The sequence below is a fragment of the Protomyctophum bolini genome (assembly GCF_963924005.1).
Source record: "Protomyctophum bolini genome assembly, chromosome: 6".
NCBI classification, from domain to species: domain Eukaryota; kingdom Metazoa; phylum Chordata; class Actinopteri; order Myctophiformes; family Myctophidae; genus Protomyctophum; species Protomyctophum bolini.
In genome coordinates, this window is record NC_137867.1 from 17,165,866 (window position 1) to 17,185,235 (window position 19,370).

The 19,370-nt window shown below is 42.8% G+C and overlaps 1 protein-coding gene across 2 annotated transcripts in view; it reads right to left on the bottom strand.

Moving 5' to 3' along the window:
- mapkapk5 (MAPK activated protein kinase 5) overlaps positions 1–19,370 on the bottom strand; it is a 29,541-nt gene that overhangs the window by 8,093 nt on the left and 2,078 nt on the right. The window contains exons 2-13 of one of the 2 annotated variants that reach the window (XM_080766527.1): positions 18,636–18,709; positions 11,745–11,820; positions 10,506–10,603; positions 9,817–9,925; positions 9,032–9,121; positions 6,608–6,703; positions 6,180–6,260; positions 5,822–6,009; positions 3,616–3,736; positions 2,263–2,393; positions 1,666–1,781; positions 563–667 (exon numbers count right to left, since the gene is read on the bottom strand). In XM_080766527.1, coding sequence (XP_080622653.1) covers positions 563–667; positions 1,666–1,781; positions 2,263–2,393; positions 3,616–3,736; positions 5,822–6,009; positions 6,180–6,260; positions 6,608–6,703; positions 9,032–9,121; positions 9,817–9,925; positions 10,506–10,603; positions 11,745–11,820; positions 18,636–18,709 — 1,285 coding nt within the window. Of the gene's footprint in view, positions 1–562; positions 668–1,665; positions 1,782–2,262; positions 2,394–3,609; positions 3,737–5,821; positions 6,010–6,179; positions 6,261–6,607; positions 6,704–9,031; positions 9,122–9,816; positions 9,926–10,505; positions 10,604–11,744; positions 11,821–18,635; positions 18,710–19,370 lie in introns of both variants that reach the window. The other variant, XM_080766526.1, reaches the window with a different exon arrangement.

A 19,370-nucleotide genomic window follows, 5' to 3' on the forward strand; every position in this document is an offset into this window, starting at 1 on the left:
ATGCGTGTATACCATTTGTAAGGTGTAGTTCTTCTGAGTACTTAACTTCCCCCTCCTCTTTAAGGACTCAGCCAGTGATGCCCTGTGAGCCTATTTAATAATGTTGGATATATATTATGTATTTGTAACATGGACCTAAAAACTGATACCAGCAGTTGGTGCCTTATGAATTACCGAAGTGTTATGGACAAACTGACTTTTTTTTTTTTAATTTATTTGCTGAATATGTAAATTAATTGTGTTTGCACTTTCGTTGTGTTGCTGCTTGCAGCATATATACTTAATACTGATGGGTTTAGCTGGTTGTGGTGTGTATCTACCCGGACAGGGGAGGATGTCGCACCGTCTGACAGTATAAATGTGACACGTCGCTTTGTTTACAGCATTTACAACGCTGACGAAGGCCCCTGGCCGAAATGCGTTCATTGTGTTGCTGCTTGCCTTGCAGCATACCTTCCCATGTAAAGATGAAACAATAAAGTGCCTTAAAGGACTACTCTGTGAGACTCTAAAGAATTTGAGCACAGACACTGCGGACATAGAGAAGTAAAAGAGCACTGACCATCCCAGCTGAGGCCCTGCAGGCCATCTCTCAGTAGTTTACAGTCCCTGTTGAACCTCCATGCTTCATGCATCACCTCGTTCAGCTTTTCGTCTTCGTTCTCACCTGCACATTTGAGAGGGATTACATCGAACATGATTTGTTTCTGGGGGCCTAACAACTTAACCCGACTCCGCCAGATTGCGGCAGTATTGAGTTCACCCTCCTCCTGCCTGCATCTGGTCTCTCTCAAGCAGAAACGATGAACCCGAAGCAGCGGGACAGAAATCTGATATCTCCATAATAATTTCGAGTTGTAGTCCTGTTAGGTTGCGTTTACATTTGCACTGTGGCACAGCTACAATACGTCACCAGTCTCACGTTGATCCCGCCTGTAGCGGCCGCATACGGCCGCATATCGCTCCGATCAGCATTTGATTGGAGTGCATCGTCTCTGCCCGAGAGTCCAGATGGGAAGCAGGAGGAGGAACTCACTGCTGCCACCAGCTGGCGGAGTCAGGTTAATAACAACTGGCCGTCTACCGAAATCATCTGTATTAATTATATGAACACTAAAGCAGTCAACATACAATTACAGCACATCCACTTGGCACTCATTGGACCAAAGCATTACAGCAGAGCATTTGAATGAACCTCTTTTATACATATGGCAGTGCTGTTCTGCTGCTCTTTGCAAAGTTGACTTATGATTGGAATCTTTGTCACATTGCAAATTAAACGTTTATTACCTTTACTGCCATACAGTGAGCACACACATGCACATGCAGAAATATGCACCAACTACTTTTAGTTTGTACCAAACAATGTCACATACTGTAAATCCCTGACAGCCAAATTATAATTGAATATTCACTGGATGCTACATCAATCACGAATGTTGGGTGCCCGACAGCTAAGTTGATAGGGCGCGTACGACACAGGCTCTAATGCCTGAGCGTGGGGTCCTGGTTCGACATTTGCTGCCACTATCCTTTTCTTTGTCCTTGTTTCCTGTCTATCTCCACTGTTGCTGTCAATAAAGGCCAAGGACAAGGCTCAGAAGTAACAGCAGTAATACATAGAACAGTGTGTGTGTGTGTGTGTGTGTGTGTGTGTGTACTGACCAGCCTGCGGTAGTATACACTGGGCTATAACATCTCGTAGTTTCTCCAGCGCTACATTGGAGTCTTCCCCTCCGTTTTCTGGGTCATGAATGAAGAAACCATCGTTTGGCTTCGGGCTGGAATGAACACATAAAACAATATTTCTTTCCATATGGACCAGAAATAATAGGTAATATACATACATAGTTCATAAGAATCGATTGTGAGGACATAGACTCTCACACTGACCTGACAAAAGTGGAATTAAACTAGACTTGTTTTAGTGGAGACCTTCTAAACAGTTTTTTTGCTAACCATGGTGTCAGACAGACACTACATCAGCACACACACAAATGGCATATATTTTGGATCTCGGCTCGCTCACATATCTTTACTGTTGGGCAGAAATCTTGCATCTCCATATTTCAGGCTTTAATGAGGGTTTATTTTCTTCGTAAATTAATACAAGCTCAAAACGCGTTGCATCTGTGATGTGTGAATGTAACAACTGAGTCGGGATAGTACGGAATGTGCCTTCCAGGCAGAAGAGAGGGCCCTATGTATGAATCAGTGAGAGAATCCTTTTAAAGATCCAAGCAGCAAAATGATTAACCTTACCCAAGCAGTTTCCGCTTCCTGAGAATTGGGTTGTTGACAGAGTTCAGTGGCTTCAGGCTGACATTCAGATCCTGAATCCTCATGTTGGCCAACTGCTCTGCATGGGCCTGCTGGATACCAGCTACAACTGCCTAGAAGGGTACAGACAATAAGGGATACAAAATAGAAGAGAGAGGCATGAGAGAAATAGAGAGAGAGATAGGCGTCAGTAAGAAGCACAAAAGGAAAACCTGAGCAGGGTTTCACTACACTACCTTCATCAGTCCATTCAGAAACCTTGGAATTCAGGAATAGATTTAGCATGAAAAAGAAGCTAAATTGTGTGGGATGCCTAGTGGCTCAACAAGTTAATGCACAGACCACATGCTTCTTGTGAGTTCCAATGACGAGTTCAAAACAGGCTCCTGACATGTCTCCCATCTCTTTGCTCTCAGTTACCTTCCTGTCCTAATTAAATACTAAAAAATAAAGTGGGATGAATGAGAAATTAAACTGGATCAATACAAGCTCGTGTAAACCTGTTAGCCTTTCTGCAAGTAATCTCACAAAACGACAATTGACAGCTGTATTTATTTCCTCAATCTCAGAACCACTATCCCTCCAGGCAGGAGGGTATGGGATGTATGTAAGCGAAACAAGAGTTAAACTAGCCAATTGGGCGCAAGCAATCCGTAAAGTGTATGGGATCTACTAGTAGCCAATTACAGTACTCCTCTGTCCTTGTAGCACAAGCCACACTGAAATGCTAACACTCTTATTCCTGCATTGAAGTAATGTTGGTTTCACTCTCATTGGCAAGATTTATGAAACTGCCAAGTCCATCTCTTCCACTTAGTTCCTACTGACTCAGACAAATGGACAGAGACTGATGGAGAGAGGGAGTGAGAGAAAGACACAGAGAGAGGGTGGAGCCGGAGTACAAGCATGAACACATGGTTAAGTTGTAACTTAACCGTTCCTACAGTATGCAAACAACAATCGATACACAGACACAGAGAGAGAGGGAGAGACACACCGTGTGCCGTTAATGTGTAAAACAGTATATTATTATTTGAGCGTGCCTCTATGCAGAGATTTCCTCTCAGCTGAGCAGACCTTTGTAGTGTTTTAAATTATTTTATTTACTGAAATAAGTCTTTCAAACAGTGACAGGGGAAAGGGGAAGCAACAGAGAAATGTAGATTTGGGTGAATTACCTTACTATTATTAGTTTATTTAATATACCGGTAGATGACATTAGAGAACTTAATACAGTGAGTGTACCGCATCATCTGAACATACAAAAACCCCAACTCACTACGTCAATTTCCTTATATGTGCAAAATAAAGAATTTTATGATTCTTCACACAAACCTTGTCCATCATCATTTGAGCGGAGGGCAGCACATTGTCCAGAGCCTCGGTGCAGTTGAGCCAGGGGTGAGCTAAGACCCCCTCAATAGTGAGCCTCTCCTCTGGCAGCACCTTCAGCAGCCTGCAGAAGGAGGAGAGGAGTTCAGATGTGCAGAGTACAGGGGGAGAACGATGGAAAGCCTCTATGCGCACACGCCATTTTGGAATGAACTTAAACCGGGCCCCTTCCCTACTTCCTTCACAGGTGTTACCACTGATACTAGTGAAGGCTCTGTACCATTCTGGTCAAACAGAGTCAGGGTGCTGCTATTGTGTGTGTTGGCTCACTGGAAACACTCTGCTACACCAGTAGGTCCTGAACACATTGGAGTGTTTGTGAATGGGTTCCAAATGGCCCCGTACGGGTGTGTAACTCTGAGAGTACAAATGGAACCAAATGGACACATACGGGTCCATTTCTCTCAGACTCCCGTAAGTTATGTGTTCCTTAAAATTAAAAGGTTTGAGAACCACTACAGTGACCACACACTAAATGGAACAGAGCCTTAATTAGTACAGTATCATCGGTAACACCGTAGTAGGGAAACGGCCTGGAAGTTAGGAAGGCAAAAGGGAAGAACCAGTCCGGACATACGTTGTACAATGTACACTTGTACACATGTATCCCCTACACATTGTACGAAAGGGGATAGGCAGTTAGTTATGTTGTGGGCACAAGATCCTCTTCTAGTGGGCTCAACTTACAGTGGTAGTAGCCACAAATGCAGGGTCTCATGGGCATGTAATATCTTGTGGCCACAGCATAAGTGGCCACAAGATTGTCAATACAGGGTGTATGTTGACAATTGACATACACCCTGAAACACCCCATGAAACATGTCTTGCATCATCTTCATTGCATTTCTATTTCTGTGTTGATAGAAACAAACTAATTTAACTGGGTCCAGTTGCCATGACCGTGTATTGTACTATATATAAATACTGATTAGATAGAGGAATAGTAGTCTAGTCAGTGAATCACTGATAGTGATTTATAACCAGATCCTTCTATCTTGCATTTTTTTTGTAAGTGTGGACCGTTATGTTTACTTTAAACAACTCACAACAGTCACAATTCAAGTTCCCCTCAAGGGATCAATAAAGTGCATTCTAATCTAATAGAGGTCGCTATTAAAAACAGCAGCTCCTTAAGCGTGTTCTGTGGGTAAAAGAAAATAATCCTGGCCTGGGCCATGGCTCAATGGTCAACAAAAAAATATATATTACAAAAAAATCCTACTTTCTTATGCAAGGATGCCAAACACGTGTGAAAAAGAAGAGTTAGCTCAAGTCTAAAAAACAAAACGTTTTAAGCCTTAGCCCAATATATTACACATAGGAACACTACAGTAGCATCACTATTCTGGGCATGTCATAATAGGGGAACAATTGCCAAAATAGCCGAACATTATCTGAAAATATAATCTCTACAAGATTACAATGCACTAGCTTGCGTCTTCTTTTTTTACTTCTTATATCACTGGATTGTGTGCACAAATCATAAAAATAAATCTCACCAACCATTACAGTTCAGTCTGCTCTCTCCACTCTAACCGGCTATGCATTGTGTGCATTAGCTCACCTGGATGACAGCAAGGTTGTGAACTGTATTATGGTTTATGGGCTGAAACGAAGGTCTAATTGTGGATGGCAATGATAACAATGTTACGGCTGCTGCATTATTACGTCTGCTACACTTAACTAGTTAGTTAGTGTGAAACTACGCACCATCATATTGAATAACATTAGACAGACACTCAGCAGAAAAAAGCATATGTCATCTGATGACTGACATCTGCGGGCGCCGGGCACACTGCTCTATTAATGTGTGTGCGGGGACAATGCTGATTAATGCAGTGATGGTAATGTTAAGAATTGTCTAAAGAAGAAGTCCCGTAACCAGTGATGAAATGTAAGGTCCTCTCAACAGGTCCTGACAGAGTAGGATTTCTTTAAATTACACTGTAGGAATCATTAGGATTCACCATATGCATCTCTGCATATGGTGTCCTTGGACAAAGTCTTACATTCACATTTGGCAGACATCACTATGAAGAGTGACTTCAAACGAGAGAGCCGTCTCATACTTGAAGACACGTCAATGGGACACATTGAGCCACTCGCCGTCGGGGAGTAGAGAAAGGTTGAGGGGGAGGGGGGGACCTACTTGCGTACAATGTCCTTGGCCATCTCGGATATCTGGCTCCACTCGTCCTCGGGGAACTCGAAGCTGCCCGTCATGATCTTCTTCCTCATGTCTTTGGGAATGGTGCGGCTGTGGTGCTTTGAGTAGAACGGCGGATAGCCGCAGAGCATCACGTAGATGATCACACCCAGCGACCACAAGTCACAGCTCTGGAGGAGAAGCGGGTGGGAGGGAGGGAGGATGAGGAGAGAGTGAGAGAGACACAGATTACGGCCAGAAGGCCTGGTGTAGATAACAAATGTAATAGGAAAGGATCAGATTATGAAGAACTGGGTGCATCAGGTGGAGGCCACAAACAGGCCAGTGGATTATGTCTCACCTTATTATAGGTATAGGGAGTGGGTGAGGTAGGTATGATTCCAGACTTTTCCTTCTGGTGTCTTCGTTGAGCCTCAAGTACCTGGAGAACAAGTGTATGTTAACACAACAGATGAGCAGAAATCCACACTTACTGTATTTAACAACAGGTCACTTGTAGGACAGAATGACTGGTTTAGTTGTCATTTACTCATAATAGGTACAAGCAATGAAATGCGGGTGGAACATGTTTCACAGAGACTGTGCTAACATAACAATACAATGAGATAATAAAATTAATGTAATTAATAAAAGTAATAATACTGGATGGGATAGGCGTTTAATAATATTGCATCTGTAAGTCTGTGTGAGTGTGAGTGTGAGTGTGAGTGTGTGTGTGTGTGTGTGTGTGTGTGTGTGTGTGTGTGTGTGTGAGAGTGTGTTTTGTACCTGAGGTGCTACGTAGTAAGGAGTGAACTGAGGGGTCATCAAGTCTCCCTGGTCAATCTTGGCGAAGCCAAAATCGCACAACTTCACAGGAGCATCCTGAGTGGAACAAGACATAAATAATCAGAGGAGGAAACAGAGAACGTGGCTGAAAACTATTTAGAGTACAGTTTTCTCAGACTTTCCTCCCTGTGTGTTGCTACCATGTCGCGGTGGGGAGTCTTGTGTGCCTCTGTGATTCTGAGGGCTATACCGGCGGAGGTCACACCCCTGGCAGGTTCAACCAAGGCCTCAGGGGTTTCAGGGAGAGGCTCGACAAAAGGCAGCACCTGGCCCTCCAAGTTGGGGGTTGGACGTGGGGCTAACAACTCCACCCCGTAAAAAAAACACATGTTTACAGAAACGTGAACAAGAGAGACTTCCAACTACAGGGGAATAACACCGTTGTCTATACCAGGGAAGACCTTCAACAGATTGCTCCATTCCAAGCCAAGGAACGACAGGTTACATTTTAAGCACTATAACCCCCTGTGCCAGGACGTAATTTTGCGTCTTTCTTTTACAATAGAAACACTGGCCACTGGTCTGCGTTTCTATTGTAGTGTACTGGCATGGATTGTGTTAAATAGGCTGAAAGATGCAGTTGACCCACACCTCCGAAACCATCAAGCTGGTTTCCGAAAGAATATATACTGCACGGACCAGATTGCAACATTGCAACTCGCCTCTCTATGTCAATGTTATTGACTATGAAAAGGCATTTGACAGTGTGCATATAGGGAGACAATCTGGAAACTACTGAGACACTATGGGGTGCCTAAAAAGATCACCAACATGGCCTGCAGGGTGGTACACGGCCAGCAACTCACCAATGCCTTCCAGGTGAGGACAGGAGTGGGGCAAACCTTTTCTGTTCCTGTTGGCCATTGATTGGGTCATGAAGCCATGCACAGCACAGAAAATAAATGCCATCTAGTGGACACCTTGGAAACAGTTAAGACGATCTTGACTTTGCTGATGACCTGGCTCTTCTTTCCCCACAGCCCACACCCAACATCAAAAGGAGGAGAAGACAAACATCTCAACATGCCTTGGTCTCACCATCCACAGAGGAAAGAGCAAGGTCCTCAAAATAAACACTGACAACGTCAGTCACACTAAAAGGTGAAGCACTAGAGGAGATGGAGAGCTTCACATATCTAGGCAGCATCGTTGACAAAGTTGGCGGGACAGATGCTGAGTGCTGACGTGAAAGTTTGGATGGGACAAGCAAGAGCATCTTCCCATCAGCTGAAGAATGTCTGGGGATCCTCAGATCTTCCCATTAAAAAAAAGACCTCAGATCTTCCCATAAAAAAAAGATCCGGATCTTTAATTCCATGGTAAAGCCTGTTCTGCTGTATGGAGCAGAAACTTGGAGAACAACAGTTAACATCATGAAGAAAAAACAGACTTTCATCAACTTTCATGCCTAGAAGAATCCTCCGAATCCGCTGGCCTAACACAATCAGTAACCTGGAACTGTGGCACCCTGTGGAAGAGTAAATCGCTGGCGATGGATTGGCCACACCCTTCGCAAGCCTGCATCGAGTATCACAAGATATGCCCTGTTCTGGAACCCACAAGGGAGAAGGAAGAGAGGCAGACCAAGAAACACCTGGCGGTGTGACCTAGTAAGTAAGTACGTTTCTCTGACTTCCATGCATTCATAACCCTAAGACCCCCCAAAAAAGAAACAATTACCCTTTATTTGGAAAACCACATAGATTGGACAGGGCACAAAAACTGAAAACAAAATGCTGTTATTAAATGCAATAAAAGCCTGTGTTCAAGTTGTGGTGGGTTGTCCCGTTTCATTAGGCACACCATTTTAGTATATTTGTTAATGCCAAGTATATAGGTGCAGCTGCAGTGTCAAAACAAACACATGATGTGACGCCATCTCCACTGTGCATCTTCAATTTCTGTGTGGAAAGCCTAGAAACACGAAGGTAATTCACTGGTATTGCACTGAGAAGGGTAGTAATAGCAATAGTGTCTCTTGGATGAGGTCAAGATAGGTTGTGTTTCACTCGGGGGTAGGTGGGGGTTCTTGAAGAGCCGAGTCTTGGGGGTTACAGAAATATCAGAGAAGGGGTTGCCCGTACAAGAATGTATGTTAGGCGCTAGCCTGGTGCTAATATTACATACTGTATACCATTTCCACAATTGAATTGTGGCTATTGCCACGAAAGTCTAGTTAAGTGTCCTGCATTATTAGAATATGGGTTGAACTATGAACCAGCAGTGGTCATGTGACATGGTGCCAATGGTCTGACTTGGCAAACTTGTGTGTGTGTGTGTGTGTGTGTGTGTGTGTGTGTGTGTGTGTGTGTGTGTGTGTGTGTGTGTGTGTGTGTGTGTGTACCTTTGTTACCTATACCTTACCAGAGAATTGTCCTTGAAGAGGAGATTCTCCGGCTTCAGGTCTCTGTGTGCAATATTCATAGAGTGACAGTGTTCCAACGCTTGACTGATCTAAAAAGTGCAAAGAAAGAGGCTCAGTCACATCTTTGCATAAAAAGCTTATTGCGTTGAGTGGACTGGGTATTCATTGCTGAGTTCATTGAGTTTTGACTGCAAGGCTGACAAGGGGTTGTGTCCACAGAAATACTTTTTCTTTGAATATCATGTCCAGAGCGCATGCATGCAATGTTTATCGTAACCCGCAACGTTCAAACCCATTGACCGCTGCTCTGCTCGAACGTCCTGTCAACAGCATTATTAGCAAACACAGCTTAGCTGAAACAACATAAACATTCTCACGGTTGTGATAACGATTTAACGTTGGATCGTAAATTACCGTGCTCCTCTCCAAAAGAAGCAGTGCGTCACAGACACACAGGCGATGCCAGCTCAAGAAATGCATTCTGTGGACACAGCCCCAAATGTTACAGTAGCTAGTTTAGGCTAGTTAGACAATTTAGGCATTTAGCAGACGCTCTTAATCCAGAGCGATTTACATTAAGCAAGAACAAAAAATAAAAAAAGCATTGGTAATACCACGTAGGAGGGCAGCTATGAATGAATATTATTGGGTGCAAAGCTCAAGAAACGGACTGACAAGGGCGGAGAAGTGTTGATAAAGTAGTAGACAAACGCGATATGTAAAACACTTACAAAATAGACGTAGTCAACTGCCAGAGAATGTATGTGTGCGCACGTGCGTGTACCTGCTCAGTGACCTGGCTGGCCATCTTCTCAGTGAAGTGTCTGTGCTGACTGATTCGGTGGAACAGCTCACCACCCTCCATCATCTCCATCACGATTAGTAGTCTCGCTCTAGAAGAAAGCAACATTGATAACAGATGGAGACATAGACGTAGAGATGGATAGATGATGATTGGGGGAAGGCAACTGGTTTACAGGGAGGATCTAAAATATAGCAAAAGATAATCGTGTGCAAACTCCCACACATTTCTAGGCCAGTGTGTGGTTTTACCAGTAGCCTATCAGTAACCATACTTCTGACTGTTGAATGAAATGGTGTATTTTATTGAAGTGTATTTTTATAGTGCAGTTCTGTGGAAAAGTAGAAGAAAGAGACTTGAGGAAGGAAAAGGCATCTGTTTCGAAAGGTGGGCCTTCCTGTGCGTGCAATGTGCAAATACTCATTGATTAACACCCTGAGTGCACAGGACGAAGTTCTCTGCCTTTTCAATTAGTAACGCCCAGCGCGAAGATTGATCAAAAGGACGGAGATTATTGATATCAAAACCGATCGCTCCACAGGCTGGGAGAGTGGGACGTCATCGAAATGTTCCCTCAGTATTAACAGTGTTCAGGAAAGAATTGTGTCTGTGTGAAAATCTTTACACCGCAACAAGTGTACACACACACACACACACACACACACACACACCTTGGGCTGGACTCATGGGGGAACTGGACGCTGTTGGCATACACTTCCAGGATTTGGACTATGTTTGGGTGGGTGGCACACATCATGTGAAGACGGACCTATACAGAGGTGAGATGGAATATGATTAATCACTTACTATAACAATGTAAGAAACCTTTATTGATCCCCAGAGGTAAATTCAGGTGTCAAAGCAGCAACAGCAAAAGGTTTGAAACACTGGAAAGTAGTGATGCACCGAATATTCGGCCGCAGAAAATATTCGGCAGAAAATGGCTAAAAATGCATTTTCGGCCTATTCGGTTTCGGCCCAAATAGGCAGAAAATATATCACCGAATAGTGTATGCAATTATTGCATTCAAAAGGGCTGAATAAATGTTTTATGGACCCATAATAGTGATTATTATTTAAGTTAAGTTTTGCCATAACCATTTATTTTGCCATAAATCAGGTAGCTTTAAGGTACGGCCATGACAGCAATGGTAGGAAAAAAGATGTATAATATTAATCATATTCGGATATTCGGTATTCGGTTTCGGCCAAGAATTTCAATTTCGGTGCATCCCTACTGGAAAGGCATAGATATTTAATAACACATTTTGTGTCTCATTTGTTATAGCTAAAGTGAACATAGTAATATAATAGTAACATGTAAAATATTCAGCAGACCGATGAAAGATGTCTGCTGTTGCAATTATAAGACATGCGGTGACAACAATACACCATGGCTGGAAGCAGACTATACCTGTGCACTGCAGAAAACAGAAGAATACAGAATACAAATAGAGAACTTTAGAAGCAAACAGCGGACAAAAACAGCTCAAGGATATGGCCCTGTGTGTGTGTGTGTGTGTGTGTGTGTGTGTGTGTGTGTGTGTGTGTGTGTGTGTGTGTGTGTGTGTGTGTGTGTGTGTGTGTCAGACTGTGTTGTATGGGGCAAGAAAGACTGTTTTGACCTGCTCAAGCGCTGTAACTGTAAGCAGCTTGATCTGAGCAGGGTTCTGCCAATGACATGGAGAAGCTCAGAGGCACTGAGAGCTATGGAAAGATAGTATTCACAACAGATACAAAACACACAGATAGAATTATTGATGGAAAAACAAGGTATGCCTGTCTGACAACCAAAATGGTCAGCCAGGCATAACAGATCAGACCGAGGCAGAAGTATGTCGATAGAGAGCCTGAGAGGCAGCCAGAGACAGAAAAATAGCTGATAACACAAGCATAACTGGGTGACTGACCTCATTTCTGGCCTTGGGTCGATCAATGAGAATCTTCAGGGCCAGGCGCTCCTGCGTCGACTTCTTCACACATACTCTGTGGGCACGGAGGAGGAGAAAAAATCAACAACTCACTCAACGTCTTAAACATTTCAGTATGCCACACAGCAATGGTTCTCAACCTGTGGGTCCCCACATGACAGTGAGGCGACAATGTAAGGAAGACTTTTTTAATACCTCAAAAAGAAAGAAATTAAGACCATTGCATTAATGAATCAACAAACTATACTATAAAAACGGATTACCGATTACTGTCAAATATTTGAAAATAGTTGATTTACAAGCAATCTGCTATTTTCACTATATTTATCTGTAGAACCAAGTCAAACTAAATGTAATATCTTAACTCCTACAATTCCAAGTGCTTATCAGGGGGGTTCCCTTCCCAGTTCAAATGTGATTATTTTGGGGGGGATCACAGCCTGAAAAGATTGAGAACCACTGCCACAGGCACACAGGACCACAGCAGAGCGAGATGTTCTTGGATTCTTAGTAGTTTGCTGGGCTGGGCATGCCCTGATCTGATCTGCAAGATTGGAGCAGGTGAAGGCATATATTAACCAATGAAATTCTGATCCTTTGTATATTTAACCCCATTGCACTCATTCTATGTCACCCGTCATATAAAACTAAAAAAGAATCACACCCGTGTGAAGTGAGGGGTGCTAATATATTAAAATCTAACTCATGTTGATTAGGGTAATATTTTCTGTGACAATCCAGTGTAAAAACCCTTTCAATAATGTTGTTTTACTTCAGCATCGTCAATGAAAGAGGCTTTATTCATTCATTCCTTCATTCATCCATGAGGTGGCTCTCTATTGTTTATGACAGCCTGCAGTCACTTACAGTCCGTTTCTAATTCAGCAGCAGTAACATTAATGTTTTGACTGGTTTAATTCAGCAGCAGTAACATTAATGTTTTGACTGGTTTCTTGTAGTCAGTCGATTCTTCATATCCATATGAGTGAAATGGCCGGGATGATTTGTTTCTTTTTCAAAACAGTTCTTATATGTAGCCTACAATGCAAATAAAAAGTACATGAACCCGCAGACTTATAGCGCTCTAGTCTCTACAGATATTGACATCTCACTTGGTGCCCCCCATATAGGAAGTACTGTCCGAAATCATCACTATTAAGAGTCCACCAAGTGTGGATGCCATATGCGGAGTAGGGAACAACCTATGGGGAGTAGGGAACAACCTATGGAGAGTAGGGAACAACCTATGGGGAGTAGGGAACAACCTATGGGGAGTAGGGAACAACCTATGGGGAGTAGGGAACAACCTATGGGGAGTAGGGAACAACCTATGGGGAGTAGGGAACAACCTATGGAGAGTAGGGAACAACCTATGGAGAGTAGGGAACAACCTATGGGGAGTAGGGAACAACCTATGGGGAGTAGGGAACAACCTATGGAGAGTAGGGAACAACCTATGGGGAGTAGGGAACAACCTATGGGGAGTAGGGAACAACCTATGGGGAGTAGGGAACAACCTATGGGGAGTAGGGAGTAGGGAACAAACTATGGGGAGTAGGGAACAACCCTATGAATTTGAACGCAGCCACAGTATGAGTTTCCTTTTTAAGAGCCATGTTGCAAACTTGCAAGCAGTCTGTTAGATGATATATGATATGATATGATATGATATGATATGGTACTTTATTGTCAGTTCACACTGAAATTTGTCTTGCGACACAGCAGCCAAGCATGTAGAACACATATACTCACATTTCAAATGTGTGACATTTGACATAACACAAAGAAGAAGACGATTTACATACATAAAGACAAGAGCTTAGATTATCCTGTGGCTACTACAACTCCTGATTAAGCCTCAAGGTCAACTGGTGGACACGCACACGCACACAGGCTGCTGCAGACGCATACTGATGCATGTGGATGTAAATATCCATTCATAGCGAAATAAAACTGTAACCAGACCTAACTCTATTGCTCTGCTCAACAAACAATAACATTACAGTAGTAGTAACATTACACAACAAACAATAGTAATAGTATGACTGCTCTATAATTTGACGCCTATCCTACAATTTTAAGAATCACACCCATGTGAAGTGAGGGGCGCTCTTATCATCGTACATCATCATGAGGTAAAATAGACACAATGCCTATTTGCTCACTATGACGTAAACGTCTCCATTCATTGTCAATGGGAATTTAATGTTTGAGTAGGACATAAAATAGGATAGAATGTAATGTTTGTGTAGGACATAAAAGTAGGCACTAAGCCGATTTGCTCAGACACTATGACGTAAAATTCTCATTATCAATGAGAATTTAATGTTTGTATAGGACAGAAATCTACACTAATAGCTGAATATAATAATGCTATAATACAAGATCAATACAAGAGCAATAATACAAATTAATCTGAATTAATCTAATTAATTAATTAAAATTATTCGGGTCCCCCCGTGCCCAGTGAGGGGCGCTAGCCCCCCACTATGAGATAGGGGCGCCTATCTCATATAAATAATGTATATATAAATAATGTATAACCCAACTTATACATTATTACTACTGTTGTGAGTTATTGTATTTTTTATTGTTATTTTATATAGTTTTTTATATTGTTCCCCAATTACTGCACAGACACAGTTGAGGATCTTTACTGTAGCAGCTGCTGGCAGTAGGAGTTTATCTCACTGTTGGTTCACCCAAGGCGTGTGAAGGGTACAGGACAGGACAGTAAAACAACAATGCTTACAAAGAAAGACCTCAAACAAAGAGAGAAGAAAAGGCCTGTAATGTCCTTCTCTAGGCTCTGTACACTCAGAGGTAAATGTCTGTAAAGGTCCTTGCAGACTGCTGCTTCATTTCCTGAAAATCGCAGCAGTTTGCAAGGACCTTAAGGGCCCATTTAGAACCCCCAAGGAACGCTTAGCGTCCCTGGACCCCACTTTGAGAACCACTGTTTGCCATTATATAATAACTGGTTGGTGATAAATGTATTTTTGTCCTGTCCACTTCACACGCCTTGCGTGAACAAACAGGCAGATAAACTCCATCCCCAATTATTACACAGACAAAGACGTTCCAGTTGAGGATCTTTACTGTAGCAACTGGCTGTAGAAGTTTATCAGCCAGTATATCTGCCTACATTTTAATTTAAACAATACTTTTGTGAACTTAAATGACAAAACGGAAGACAGCTTCCTGTCACATCTTTTGTAATATCTGTAGCATTTGAAGATTTATGTTGTTGTCTGGCTTGACTACTGAGAGCAACTTTCTTCACTACTATTTGAGCCAGCTGATTTTTTTTTTCTCCCCAATTTAGTTGTTGTTATGCCAATTAGTTCCTTCTCACACACACACACACACACACATTTCTGTGTTGTTGTCACTGCTGCTGTATCCAACTGATTCACCTGCCAGTGAGGAGCCCCCACCAGGAGGACGTAGAGCCTTTGTCCTACTCCTCCCGCCCAACACTCCCTGCTGACCGGTGCTGCCCCAGACCGTGGGAATACATCCCCGCTGGGCTTCCATCCCACCAAATGTGTTCGCACGGATGTACGTCAAAGCCGGATGCACCACAGTGGATTAGAACCCACAACCTCCGTGGTGGTGGGTGGGCAGGGACTTTACCACTACGCCACACGAGCGCCCTAAACTGTTACAATCTTGCCAAAGCCAGTTATGAAAATATCATAGGCCATTATGTTTTGGGAAAGGCCTTTCCTGCCGTTCTTTGCATTTACCTGGTTCAATTAAGAAATACCTGCAAGTTTTAACAAGCAACAATGCTATCAGTTAATTTCTAATTCAGCCACTTCTCATTGTTGCCATTGCAGAACAACTTGTTGAGAACGACACTGATTGGCCTGGTCACCTAGGTTTCAGGTAGAATAAGATAAGCTTACGCCTTACAAGATGGATTGTCTTTCTTGCGCAGACAAATGGAACTGGAAATGGACCTTAACAGGAGCCCTCGTACAAGGTTTCTTTGACTATGCATCCACCTCTTGGTACCACAGCACCTCAAAGGCCCTTAAAACAAGGCTCCAGACCTCCCAAAACAAACTGGTCAGGCTCCTTCTTGGCCTCACCCCCCGAACCCACCTCACCCCTGCCCACTTTGACAGGCTAGGATGGCTTAGGGTCGACGACAGAGTACAGCATCTTGCAATGGGTCTGGTCCACAAGATTCGATACACCACCAAGATACCCATGTACCTGTCTAAATACTTCCTTAATGTAAACGAAGTCCACACCCACAACACCAGAGGGAGTGCAACAAACCATGTACAACCCAGATTCGGCACAAACAAGGGACTAAATTATTTTCGCTCCTATGCCACCAAAATGTGGAACGCCCTACCAAACGGCATTAAGACATGTGAATCCCTTGACTCCTTCAAAACCACTCTCAAAGGGCACCTACGGATGGCTGCAATTCGAAACTGGCCTCTCTAAAACCTTTCCCCTCACTGTATATGTATCTTTTCCCTTTTTGCTTCCTATATGATGAATTCCTGTTCTGTTTTTTAACTACATAGAAGTGTCTATTTGTATGTCTCTAAATGTTTTGATGAATTGAACAATGTGGACCCTGTTGTAAACAAGTGTAATGCTTAATTGGGTCGTCCACTCACAGTTAACAGTCTTTGTATTGAGTTTGTGCTTGAAATGTACTGTAATTCTACAAACTGTTAATAAATATTTCAATCAATCAATCAATCAACTGTGGTCTCATGAGGCCAGCTGCTGCGCAACATTACTTGAACTCAGATTACACTATGAAAGCATTAGCACCAGGAACATTCTGCTATGAACAAAGTTCACCAAGTGATGCTTGTACTCAACTAATGAATCACAGAGAGACAGTGTGAGCAAAAAACATAAATACGTTATGAATCAGAAAAATATGGAGAGGAGAGCAGGAGACTAGAGGTGAGTAACAGAAAGATCCCAATTACATAACAATAATGATGAATCAGAGTGAAATAAAAAGAAGGAAGGAGAGACGGTGAGTAAAAGCATTTATCATATTGGTAAAGGTTTTTCCAACATGGCTGGGACTCGGAAGTCACAGTGACTCGAAAAACAAGGTTTCACAAAAGCAAGCAGAGGAGTTTTCACTTCCATAGCATGTATTTTTGTATGGTTGGGTCCCGGACTCCCAGGGAAACATCAAATTAATATTTTGGGTCTCTTCTGAAAAGGTTAGGGAATCACTGCTCTACTCCATCTACGATATGTTTTATTCACTGGCTTTATGTTTTATCATTAATATATATCATTTAAGCAAATTGGAAAATGATATACCGGTAATAACCATTTTTATACCTTTGCCAGAGTCAAAAATCTGAGCAGGTTTGAGAATATAATGCTTTCATTCAGAGTTCAGACCGAGTCAACTATTAATATCAGCATAGTGAGCATACATACCGTACGAAATACTGAAACTTAAATTTGTAAACATTGCACAACTCTAGGACATTAAGCACAGCATTTTAACTCTCAGATTGATCTAGTATGTTGCCTGGTCCAGTGATAATTGATCAACTTCCAGCTCCTTCATATTCTTAGTGTGTGTTAATGTGTCATGGATGAGATGACACGACACTAGGGAGGTGAATTGACAGCAAAGTGAGCAAACTACACATGTAGCCAGAGCTGGTACTGAAATACCCTGTTTTGATTGGCACCGCACATTTTAGTCTCACAAAGCTCACTGCCGCAATTAGCATTTAAAGTTTTCCATCTGGATTCATTTAGATGCATTTCACTAGTTCCTTGCTGAGTGTTAATGTGTAAAGGAGGTGGAGTGTGCAACTGGAGGTGAGTGAGTGACATGTAGACACCCCATCTATCTCTCAAACTCAAAAGTATGTCAAGTTGCCAACGGCAGTTAAGGCCAAGTACTGACAACTGTCTGTGGTCTGCCTATGTTAACCTTGAATGGCACAGGAGCACGTCTTATGTGGACAGTGCTGCTGTGACATGTCATCAATGCATGCAGTCTGCACTCTGCATACCACAAACTGAAAGTTCCTTTTCACTCAGACCTAACTTGTCAGAAGAAATATCTCATTCACACAATCAAACATAGCCCCGTTTGGAACCTCACCCTCTGCTATTAGCTCTGAGAAGAGGTTCCGTCTGGAATTATCCTGTTATCCCGTCCAAGTGCAGTGAAGATCACCCTTTTCGCAATATCGTATCCAAAAAGTAAAGGTAGTCCAAGACAACAACATATGTTAGATTTTTTTTTCACAGCAATTAAACATTTTAGTTTGGGGTGACACAACTGCCTAAGTCGCTAAATTTCAACCTGTGCCGTGTTTTCCCCTTGTTGCTGAATCGGGAGCAGTACTGGCATCTGAGTTTCTTCCGGTTTGAATGCGAAAACGGATGTTGAAAATGCTATAATGTCGCTAGGTGGCGGTAACGGGCTGCCAAATAGACCAGTCACCCACGTACAAGAAGATCCCCTTCACGCAACCCTGCGCAACACGGCTCCGTCTTTCTGGCAAATCTAGAACTTCCTGTTTGAGAGCTAGCAAATTTAAGACATCCGGTTGCTTTCAGAATAAAAGTGTCGTTAATTAAATAATTACACAGTTCTCGTCTAAATGGCAGCAGCAAACGATACTTTATTTTGCCGTTTTCTATGAACAACATCCTCGTCTAAACACCGCCTTATACTTGAGCTCTGAATTAAGAGCCTGGGTGTCTGCTTGCTAAATGCCTAAATTGTGTAAATTTGACTACCTTTACTTTTTGGATACGATATTGCGAAAAGGGTGATCTTCACTGCACTTGGACAGGCTCTACCCCTGCCGCGATAGCTCCAGACGGAGCTGTTGTCAGGCTCACCTGACAGGTCCACTGATGCCAGCGCCCAGCTTCTGGGTCCAGTTGATGTTGTACTCCTCTAGGATGGATATCTCCTATGGGGGAGACACAGAGCAACAATTATCACATGTTAAGGAGACTGGTGTCAGTGGTGTGCAACTCGACAAGTGGGCCTGATTTTTCAAGGTGTTTTTTCTGACACCGACATGGGCAATATAGCTAACTGCTGGTGTGTGTACTGTATACAAACATGCACATACATCTATCACACACACACACACACACACACACACACACACACTCTTTATTTATAAAGTACATTTTTATACAACAAAGTGCTGTACACAAAGAAATACTAGAATATCAGAATCACACACACACACCATGTTGGCCAACACATTCCCGGAACCTGGTCTCCATGTAGTCTAATGTGTTCTCCCTACCACTGGTCTAAGCCAGTCCAAGCTGCTTTGTATAAACACACACAGTAGACACACGCGGAGTCTGATGATAATCACAGCGCATGTCGTCATTACTCCGCATGGGTCACAGGGTCATGTGCAGCACGATCCAGAGAGACAAACTATATACGTCCCAATTCATTCTCTATGTCCCTCTCAAGCCATGGCCTCTCACATTTTCACCCAATAGTGAGAGTAGATTGGAGTTTACTTAGGATCACATTTTACTGCTGACATGAACGACTGTGAGAGGAGAAGCCAACAACAGCTTGAACTGCCCTGAAATCCAAGCCAG